The sequence below is a fragment of the Cherax quadricarinatus genome, unplaced genomic scaffold (genome assembly GCF_038502225.1).
Source record: "Cherax quadricarinatus isolate ZL_2023a unplaced genomic scaffold, ASM3850222v1 Contig5170, whole genome shotgun sequence".
In the NCBI taxonomy this organism is placed as follows: Eukaryota; Metazoa; Arthropoda; class Malacostraca; order Decapoda; family Parastacidae; genus Cherax; species Cherax quadricarinatus.
In genome coordinates this window covers 3,417-15,113 of record NW_027200196.1, presented here as the reverse complement: position 1 = coordinate 15,113, position 11,697 = coordinate 3,417, and the positions used below count along the sequence as shown (strand labels likewise).

Genomic DNA, 11,697 nt, shown 5'->3' with positions numbered 1-11,697 from the left:
AAAGGTTTGCAACAAGACTAGTCCCAGAGCTAAGAGGTATGTCCTACGAGGAGAGGTTAAGGGAAATCAACCTGACGACACTGGAGGACAGGAGAGATAGGGGGGACATGATAACGACATACAAAATACTGAGAGGAATTGACAAGGTGGACAAAGACAGGATGTTCCAGAGATTGGACACAGTAACAAGGGGACACAGTTGGAAGCTGAAGACACAGATGAATCACAGGGATGTTAGGAAGTATTTCTTCAGCCACAGAGTAGTCAGTAAGTGGAATAGTTTGGGAAGCGATGTAGTGGAGGCAGGATCCATACATAGCTTTAAGCAGAGGTATGATAAAGCTCACGGCTCAGGGAGAGTGACCTAGTAGCGATCAGTGAAGAGGCGGGGCCAGGAGCTCGGACTCGACCCCCGCAACCTCAACTAGGTGAGTACAACTAGGTGAGTACACATTTATGGACATAGGGTGGGTACGGGAGTAGGGGAAGGAACGATGGGTAGAATGATGTAAAGAAAGAAGAGAGTGAGTTAGTATATAGCGTTTTTTACAAAGATGTAGTGATATAAGAGAAAAAGATATTAAGAAAGTAGTGAAGGAATGTATAAGGAGAGCGAATAAGAGAGTGGCTGAGATACTGTCAATAAATTTTTTTGAGAATATGAAAAAGTTTTGAGTGAAATTGAATTAAGAAAGCCTAGGGAACAGAGGGATTTCACAGTTAAAAATAGAGTTATTAGTGGTAGCAACGCTCTTATATGGGTGTGAAGCATGGGTGGTGGATGTTGTAGTAAGGACGAGGCTGGAGGTAGTAGAAATGTCTTATCTAAGGGCAAAGTATGATGTGAATATTCTGCAGAGAATTCTTAGATTCCAGAATGGAAGGAGGTGCGAGGTTACTGAAATTTTTATCCAGATGGCTGAGGAGGAGTTGTTGAGGTGGCTGGGACATTTACAAAATATGGAACAAAATAGGATAACTTGGAAAGCGTATGACACTGCACTGGAGGGAAGACTGGGTAGAGGTCATCTTAGGAAAAGTTAGAGGGACGGGTTAAAGGAGGTTTTGTGTGCAAGGGGCTAAGACAATCAGTAAGCGTATGTGAGCGTGTTACATAGGAATGAGTGGAGACAAGTGATTTTTATGACTTGATGTGCTGTTGTAGTGTGAGCATAACACTTAAGGGGTTCATGGAAACTGGTTAGCCGCGACTGAGTGCTGGAGTTGGGAAGTGCAGTGCCTGCACTCTTTCAGAGTGCTGAAGGAGGGGTGGAGATACGTTGCACTTTTTTAACTGCAGTGCTGGCACGCCTCTGGCAAGACAACGATGGAGTTATAAAAGTTTTTTTTTTTTCGAGTCAGTGTGCCTTGGAGAGAAATGGCCGATTTGTCCAGGATCAGTTTTCTCTTCCAGCCTCCTTCGCTTCCACTATCGTCGTTTAGTGTCCTCTCTTTCCCTCACCTCTTCTCGGTTAGTGCCCTCCCTCCCATTTCACTCCTCTGGTTCAATGTTCTCCCTTCTTTTCCACTCCTGTCGTTTAGTGCACTTTCTTCCATTCCCGTCTTATCTGATAGCGTTCTCTCTTCCCTTTTATGAGCCGTATTAACTTGTAAGAGCGTAACCACCAGCTTTTTTTTTTAAACACAAATCAATTCTACAGCTGTATTAATTCTCCAGTGAGAGCTGGCCTGCTCGACGAGGTGTTATTGTATTTGACCTCCCTGGCTGCGAGTCAGACACTCAATTAACCTGGTCTAGCCCACTAATACTGTCTCTTGTATTCTGAGGTGTAACCACCCCTCAAGGTACGTTCCTTGATGTCGGTGAGGGGTTCTTGATCTAGGGAATTGGATATGTGCTCCAGTTCCCTGAATTAAGCGTTAATACTTTCCACCCCCTTCCCCATGTGCGCTGTATACTGGTTTAGCGCTCCCCCGTGATTATAATGATAATGTGTAACCTGCTGCTATTAGTGGCTCTTGCTATACTGCTGATTTAAGTTTGTATATATTAAGTTTGTATATACTGTATATAGTGGTGAAGGAATATACACGTAAAGGAATATTATCACCCTATGTTTGCCTTGCACTTTATTATTATTAGGTTTTTCTTCGAGTGTTGACTTTAATTACAGGGATGTGCAACAGTCCTTATTTGTTACCTGGGTTGGTAATATAGGGTTAGCCTTTACTTACGTTTGGGGTATTTTTGGGAATTTTGTTCAGTAGTGAGGGGACGTAGTATTTGTACAGCTTTGTGGACTCATCCTTGTTGCAAAATTATCTTTATTCAGTAAAGATGGGTGCATTTTACTTTTCTTTAAAAAAAAAGAAAGATTTTCGGGCTGAAACCGTGGAATGTCCTGCTTAAAATAATCCCTGCTTTGGAATTAGAGGCAAGCATGTTTCACTTAGTGTTTATAGTTGTGTTTTGAGTGTTCATGTGTGATGTTTGTAGCTGTGGGGTTTGTATATGTGTGATATTTGTACATGTTTGGTGTTTGTAGGTGTGTGGTGTTTGTGTGTGAGGTCATTTACTGTTTCATTCAAATGTAAAATGTTCTGAGGTATAGTGAATGATAAATTTTGAAAAAAAAAATATTACTGCTGAAGCCATTTGACATGAACGATAGTCAGGATACCGACTGTAAGTGATGAGTGTATAAACAGTGTGAGAGTGGTGTAAATATCTCAGTGAATATACTCTAAGAGGAATATTTCTATCACGGTTAATCTCTATATAGTAATGAACAATATGCCTTAAAATATAATTATTGCTGTTCATCTGTAATATTTTTATCCTATTTTTTCTAAATTCGTTTCCGTGTTATTTGCTCTCATTTGATACATTTCATTCATCGACGAGTGGCGTTGACTGGCTGTCTGAAAATACCCATGAAGAGAATGTTGTTAGTAACGTTGTCAACAATGACGAAGACAAAGGGGCGATCACAAATGAAGACACGAGGGCGTGGTGGTTTCTGGATGGACACGATTGATACTCCTATAAATGCCGTGGCAGCGGCTGCCTCTGTGCCCTCCTCGCTGACCTCCACTATAGCTTTATGGATCGCCTTCGACACCTTTAGTTTTCCTTCAGGATCGTAGTTTGAGAGGTCAGCATCATTACTGAACAGGTCCTTGATTCCCAGGTGCTCAAGAGCCTGGGAAAGGAGAGAAGGTCAATGCAGCAAGAGAACAGCAACTTGTTTCTCAGAAGATAAATCTTTATGCCAAGCACTTAGTCAAAATGCAAAGCGGATGCGATTAGTCAACTGTGGTCGAGATAATAGCATATCCTGCAAAATAAACAATATCCTTAGCATAACACTTTGGTTTGATTAATATTTTCTCTGCATAGGTTTCTGACTATGCAAAAATCAACGAACTAAAATGCGTGCGAAAACCCTCGGTCTGTATGGAAGACAAGTTGTAAACAATATTGCACCAAAATAGGTTACACTATCACATATATATATTAGCATCCACACGAGCGCGTCAGAGGGATGTCAGAAAATGTTTCTTCAGCAATAGAGTTGTCAGGAAGTGATAGAGGTGAGATCCATACATAGCTTTGAGATACAATAAGGCTCTTGAAACCAGGAGTGGACCTAGGAGAGACCAGCAAAGATTCTCGGCAAGGAGCTGTGATTCAACCCTTGCAACCACATATAGATGAGTATATACGGGTAAGAGAACACAGACACACACACACACACACACACACACACACACACACACACACACACACACACACACACACACACACACACAAACAGGCAAGTGTTTATTGACAAGTTCTCTTGACAACTAGTAACTAATACATATAATTAGTGGTGGTCTCACATCTGAGGGAAGACAAGGACTCTGTTATTTTCACAGTGGAGGGAATCTTGATTGTTCCTGGAAGTTATTTGGATTCAGTTCAATAGAGACTATAACAATAATATTCTTGAATGCAAATGTAAAAGTATTTTCAGAAAACTACAATTCCCTTCATATTTTATCTTAAACTGAAATCTGAGACAAGAAGTTTCTTTTACTCCTACAACCGACAGCAAAGATATTAATTCTTCCCCGCTAGTCACTAACAGCACCACAAAAATGTTGTTCAAAAATGATGATGAAGTCGCTGTCATAACTTTCACCGCCATCCAGAACATTATTAGCCACAGATACAGAGGTTACAACTTTAATATAGATACTGGAGTTCAGAAAAATCCCTGTGTAAATTGCTCAAGATTTAAATAGGTGAAAGTACCGGAAATCTAATCACTAGTTTCAAGAAACACAGGTACGCAACCCGGCCCGATAAAATGAACAACGCAAGCATCCAGCAAAGCACAAATTTAAAAGAAAATGCTATAAACCTGCTGGGAAAACCATCAACAACACAGTTGGTGAACAAATCATTTTGTATAAAATGGGTTTAGAATATTTGTTATCATAGTGAAATAATCTCAGCAGATTGTATACCCACCTCGGTAAGTTCATCTGTGATAATGTGTTCCAACTTGAATTTTGGAATCCTGACAATAACTTCATTTATTCTAAGTTTATTAACTACTGCGTTGAAAGTGTCCACATTGAGACGTTGCAGCATAGTGTCAAGGGGTGTTTCAACGCTGCCTTTAGCAGCTTTGAAAGGCAGCATCACGAACATGGAAGCCGCATCGCCCTTGTACGGCATCTCCAACACCGTCGCCCGCAGCTCTTCCGAGTCGCCTGCAAGGAAACAATGGAATGCATGTATTCTCTCGTCTTGAAAATTTTGATAATTTTCCTGTAATTTGTGTGTAAGAACTGATAGGGATGATAATGTTTATATGAAATTGTGTAGGTGTGTATCTTTAACTGGCGAGCGAGGCAGAAATTGCCTCTGGGTTATCGAAGCAGATGTGAAGTGTTGCGGCAAAAATTGGAGACCATGAAATAAGTGAATATAACATGTATCAAGAAGGGTCCAGACACATTGTAAACTAGTCATAATGATAATAATGATAATACTGGATAATAATGAAGATAATATTGGATAATAATGATAATATTTGATAATGATAATCCTGGATAATTATAAAGATACTAGATAATAAAGATAATAGTGGATAATGAAGATAATACGGGATAATACTGAAGATAATACTGTACTACAGTAATTTATGTTCGCCTCCCGGTGTGAATTTAATTAAGTCTTACAACAGGTAAGGTAGCTAGGTATTGGCCAATATTAGTTGCCTGCCGATAAGGTGGTGTTAAGATATATCACCAACATGATACTTTGATTAATTTCATTATTAACTCACCGATTTTAAATTTATCAGTTTGGCGCATCATATCAACGGGGATGTTTTTGTCTGGGGTGGGGTAGAACGCCTCTTTGAGGGTGTTCGTGGGCTTGAAGGCCTTCACCTATGTTCTTCACAGTGTAATTAAACCACGGTTTTATATAGTTAATGTACACGACATGAGTTAAGTCACATAGTCTCTAAAGTTATTATACAGTCCACAAATTAAATACTGCCAGTGTTACTGGCTTGAAATTATTTTACTAATCAATATTCAAGAACTATATGTTCACATATATTTTAAGGTCTAAACGAGAGTTGGGGAGCTGAGATGGTGGGCACTGAAGGAGGGACAATAAAGCGACCTATTGTTCCTAAAGTCCAACATGTCTTCGAGGTACATCAATATTAATAAGTATAATGTGTTTTAGATGAACCAGAGTTCTCCCCAGTTATGTGAGTGAAAGGTTAATTCAAGATGGTACTTGTAAAAATTCATCCACATAAATTCTCATTCATCCCTTCTTCATTACTGTCATAATAGAGAACACTATCCTAGACCAGTGGTTCGCAGATAAGAGTCAATGGACCCCAAAGAGTTCATGGTAATATTTATGGGGGTCTGTATTAGGCACTGAAAAAAATGTGAAAATTTTCAAGAAATTCAGGTGTGACTCGGGATCGAATCTCGGCCAGCTGCAGTTTGGTAAATGATTCAGAGCCACTTGTTTCGTGATTATATATATATATATATATATATATATATATATATATATATATATATATATATATATATATATATATATATATATATATATATTATATATATAATGTCGTGCCGAATTTGTAAAACTGATCAATTAGCAAGAACTCGTTTAAAATTAAGTCCTTTCTAAAATTTTCTCTTATACGTTTAAAGATATATTTTTTTCATTATTGTTAATGTAAAAATTTATAATTTTGCATCAAAAGAATCTTAGAAAACTTACCTAACCTTACTATAACAAGAATAATTTATTTTAGCCTAACCCAATTAAATATATTTTAGATTTGTTTACAATAATTTAATACTAAACAAACACAGTGAAATATAATTTTTTCGTTAGGTTCAGAATGATTTTGGCGAAATTATTGCCTACACAAATTTTCACTTGTCCTATATGGCAAGATGAGCGTTGCTATTTAAGCCAAGATCGCAAGTTCTGCCTATTCGGCACGACATATATAATATATAATATATATATATATATATATATATATATATATATATATATATATATATATATATATATATATATATATATATATATATATATATATATAATATATATATATACTTGCATACACAAATTTTTGCTTGCCTTATTCGGCAAAAAGAGCGTTGTTATTTAAGCCACAATCGCAAGTGTAACCTATTCGGCATGACATTATATAACTGACAATTCATGTAATGGTGAATCTGTTTACACATTTATAATCCTCATATATTTTCTGTTTACACATTTATAATCCTCATATATTTTAAGTGTGAATGAATCTAGTTTATGCAATAAACTAGATTCATTCATATACCTACAATTAGATGAGTAAGACACAAAACGTTATGGAATGTTGGTAACTATAAGGTAATAATCTGTTCATATTGATGTGTTTTAAAAAAATCTGGATTTTTTTATCGCACGTGTCCGTGAGTGGGTTCGAGCACAGGTATTATTGCTAAATCCGGATATTAACTTAGATTAATTCCATTATTAACTCACCGATTTTAAAGTTATCAGTTTGGCGCATCATATCAACTGGGATGTTTTTGTCTGGGGTGGGGTAGAACGCCTCTTTGAGGGTGTTCGTGGGCTTGAAGGCCTTCTGCCAGAGACCCTTGAAGTAGGCGGCGTTCACCAACACCATCTGAACTTTCTTTACATCTTCAGGTGTCACCAAATTTGAGATTTTGCCTCGAGTCTTTTCGTTCACGAATTTATTGATTGTTGCTGCTGCTTGAATCGCCTGATTAAGCAAAATATGAGAAATAAACGCGTTAGAAAGAATTTTTTTTGGAGTAGTATGAGTAAAGTTCAGGAATAATGTGAAAGTGAAGAGAGCAGATTTTTTATCATTTTATTTTCATATTTCCAGACAATATCAAGAAAGACTAATTGATTCTTGTATTTGCGTTTGAGTCTTTCTTTTGCGACTGTGTGGTAAAAGTTAGTCATTAAGTCAAGAAGACTAATATAACTTTAATAGTTACAATAATAACATAACGATGATAAAAGGAAACAAATTATAATTTGTACAGTTCGACCGACCTGTGTGAAGTCAACATTCTCCACCTCTTTGGGAAGGACGTCCCGGATGCAGTCCCGGAGAGCGAGCCTCTTGCTTACATAGATTTTGTTGGCTAAGTCTATCACATATTCACTTGTGTTCAATTGTCTCTCCTCATACCTGCATGATCACAATGAAGATAGTATTGAATAAATGCATTTGTAAACACTTATATTATGAAACCCAAAAATGTCTTAATACCCAGTCGCTATTCAAGACAAGAATGTGTAAATAAACATTTAAAAATACTAAGCACAAGACATATAGGAATAAAAAATCTAGGTAGGTGATTCCGTGCAGGAGAAGAGCTCTTGTTTAAATAAGTTAAACTGCCCACCACTGAATTCAGTCACATCTGATTACTTCTCGTTCCCCAGACTGTAAGACCTTCTATGAACATAATGATCATTAATGTCAAAGAGATATGAAATTAGGTGTCAACTGAGATACGCAAGAATACTCACAAACGTTCAAGAGCCTTGTAGGTTGCCAAAGTGTTTGAAGGGCCACTCAGACGTAGGACGTTCTGTAGTTGCTGACGGGTTTGTCCAGCCGACCCAAAATAGGCTAGGACGAGGGCGTTCCAGATGCTATAAGGGGAGAAGAAAAAGTTTCCCTTGGCAGTGGGCGGGTTGAATTTCTTCAGGAGGTCCAAGCTGAAGGGGGTGATGTGCTCCAGGTCAGGGGTGAGGGGCAGGGACAGCTTGTCGTTGTCAGATATACACTGAGGACTCGCCAAACTCACTAACGCCACCAGCACCACAACTGATGACGACATCCTCGCCATTCTGTGGAGAAACAGAATATAGAAGTGATGTATAATAATGGAAAAATATCCTTCGCAAGGGTCACAAATTGCTGGTGAAGCTCTCTCGAGCCAAGGAACTGAACCTTCGCTTCCTCCCTCGGATCAAATCTGATTACTTTCCATTCCTTAAGCCAAGGGTTGGTTAAAGACAGCGTTTGACTCCTGCCTTGGTCAAATAGGTAAACTTTTGGAAACCAGAATAGCCCAACATCAATACTTAGGACAGGGCAGGAGTTGCATGCTATCTTTTTTTCCCATAATTTCTGGAAAACGATCTGCAACTTCCAGTGATGGTAATGCATCCATGATGTCTAGGAAACCATTAGAATGGATGAGAGACTGTATCTGGTACGGACTTGGGACTTGGTGAGCCTCACGATGTCGGCGTCTCTTTCAACTTGGCTACACATTATTACGTGGAAACTCCATTATTTGTACCTCGTACAGAAATAAAAATTGTATTGTATAGTATTGTAAATAGGTTGTCAGGTGCAGGAGGTGAGGTCACCTAATGTAGGGGTCTCCAGGGTAGCATCTTTTTGGCTAACATACTCGAGATAATGAAGCTACAAGATTTCTGGACTACAGTGTTACCAACAGCGACCAATGCTGCGTCAAAGCAGCCTGTTTTTTTTATGCAGACTGACCTATTTTATTACGAGTCTGTCTTCTCCCTATTCATCAAATGGCTATGTAACCTACGGTGAACCATTCATGCGTTGTGTTGTAAGTCATCCCGACCACAGGTATATTTACGTTTTCTGAGTCGCTGTATCAGATTTGGTTCTATCTCTCGCACTTATAATTTATCACATCTACTACACAGGATAATGTAGACCAGTGCATTGACGTCTGTTGTTGTGACGGTAGAACTGAGTGTTCATGGTTCGATCCACGGTGCAGGAGGAAACGTTGAGAATATTTCCTTACACTTGCTGCCCTGCTTCATCTAGTAAGTATGTACCTGAGTGTCAGTAGACTGTTAGGGGTCGCATATGCCATAAGCCTACCTTAGATGAAGCTGGGCTTATTGCTGCAGGAAGATAAAATCTTGTAAACTGAGGTACTTGCCATGTTACTAGCTACGTCGTCCCCAACCCTAAGAACAAAGCGTTTTCTGAAATTTTTTCTAAAAGAATGTATTAGTTTTGCACAAGTGTCTTATGCACAGTCTTTCGATATAGATATTCAAGGTACTTGTAGACAGTCACGATCTCTATACGCTGTAATACATTTGGGGTTTATTTTGTTAAGCTAAAGGGAGTTCGTTAATGTTGGTGAAGCTCTCTCTATTCATGGAATTGAAACTGTCCTCGACTATCTTGGATTAAGTAAATTATTTCCCATTTTCGAGGTGCTGTGTGACCCTTACATTATTAAAAATATGGAACGGAAGGGATAACACTTAAATGAAACAAATGGAAAGGAATTGAGGATGGTGAATACTGAAAGTGAAACTGAAGAGAAAACACTAAATGACAAGATGGGAAGGAAAGAGAGGGCACAAAACGACAGTAGAAGAAGGTAAGGGAAGACATTAAACGACAGGAGCGGAAAGGAAGGGAGAACATTTAACCAGAGGAGTGAAATGGGAGGGAGGCCACTAACCGACAAGAGGTGAGGAAGAGACAGGACACTAAACGACAATAGTGGAAGGGAATGAGGCTGGAAGAGAGATGTAGATCCTGCAAAAAGGCAGGGGCTTCAGCCTAAAATTTTTTTTAGTAAGGTACAAGGAAGATGAGCGCCCTCTCAGCCATCTTCCCTCAAATCTTCGCCATATACTGTATGATAACTGAGTTCTATGTCAGTGTGAAGGAAGCTGTTCATGGTGTTTTGTGCATGAAAAGCGGGTGTACAGAATGTTGACTGCATGTAAGGTTAACATTAACGTACATACGGTTGAGTATATATCAGGAAAACTTCGGCGAGCATAAGGTTGTGTGTATGTAAGAAGATGAACAGTAGGCTGTGTGTGTGTAAGGAAGACACTGACGTATATATACTTTATGGATAGAAACATGATTTCATGATTTTTACTTGTCAGAAATGTTTCTTTCAAGAGAGTCGAATCAAAACAGATTTGATGATAATAGGAAGGAGTAAGAGAGAAGTGTTGATAACCTCAAGGCACTCCTGCGGTTGACAGTGGGACTCGTCTACAACTACAGAAATACTGGAATATCAAAATAAATTACCTGACAATCGTATCAGTCTGCTCTTGTGACTGAGAAAGACAAGAGAAACACAACACAAGCAGTGCAAGTGAGGATGTCCAGGCGGCGACCAGGTGAACTAAGACAGTAATACACCAGGTACTCTTTTATGTACCCTTCTCTGACTCCTCCCACAGGACTCCTCCAGATGGGACTGACCCCACTCTTCTTACACAGGGTCCCTCCCACCGGTGGTAAATCCCCCACGAGCCTCCCCACACCCTTGACGAATCCCACACGGGCCCATTAGTGAGAAACCTCCCACAGGAGCCCCAACCACCCGTGATAAACATCACACACATCATCTCCCTACCATAAGACTCACAGGACTCCTTCCACTCCCGAATCCTCCTACACAAATTCCCATTCTTCAGACCACCCCCACAGGACTCCTCTCACACTACCAACTGTTACCATCACCTGATAAACAACCTTCTGCCTCCACAAACATATCCCGTCATCACCGCCTGCCTTATACACTGTCTTCTCTGTTACCTGCCTTCCCAATCACCTGCCTTCTACACTATCTGTCTTCCCCACAACCTGCCTTCACCACCTATCTTCTCCACCACCTTCCTTCTCCACCACCTTCCTTCTCCACATCCTGTCTTCACCACCTGTCTTCTCCACCACCTGTCTTCACCACCTGTCTTCACCACCTGTCTTCTCCACCACCTGTCTTCTCCACCACCTGTCTTCTCCACCACCTGTCTTCTCCACCACCTGTCTTCTCCACCACCTGCCTTCTCCACCACCTGCCTTCTCCACCACCTGCCTTCTCCACCACCTGCCATCACCACCACCTGCCATCACCACCACCTGCCATCACCACCACCTGCCATCACCACCACCTGCCATCTCCACCACCTGCCATCTGCACCACCTGCCATTTCCACCTGCCTTCCACCTCCTATCTGCACCACCTGCCTTCACCACCTGCCTCCTCCACCACCTGCGTGCGGCCAGCAGTAACAGCCTAGTTGATCAGGCCCTGATCCATCGGGAGGCCTGGTCATGGACCGGGCCGCGGGGGCGTTGATCCCCGGAATAACCTCCAGGTAAC

At 40.1% G+C, this 11,697-nt stretch overlaps 1 protein-coding gene across 1 annotated transcript; it reads right to left on the bottom strand.

Moving 5' to 3' along the window:
• Positions 1 to 2,074: 2,074 nt before the first annotated feature.
• On the bottom strand, positions 2,075 to 10,654 carry LOC128688071 (ipis-1). Its single transcript, XM_070081933.1, has 6 exons — positions 10,617 to 10,654; positions 8,075 to 8,398; positions 7,592 to 7,730; positions 7,046 to 7,289; positions 4,481 to 4,725; positions 2,075 to 3,164 (listed from the first exon to the last, which is right to left on the bottom strand). The coding sequence occupies exons 2-6, from the start codon at positions 8,395 to 8,397 to the stop codon at positions 2,856 to 2,858; spliced, it is 1,260 nt and encodes a 419-aa protein (XP_069938034.1). The 5' UTR covers position 8,398; positions 10,617 to 10,654; the 3' UTR covers positions 2,075 to 2,855.
• Between the last annotated feature and the right edge of the window lie 1,043 nt (positions 10,655 to 11,697).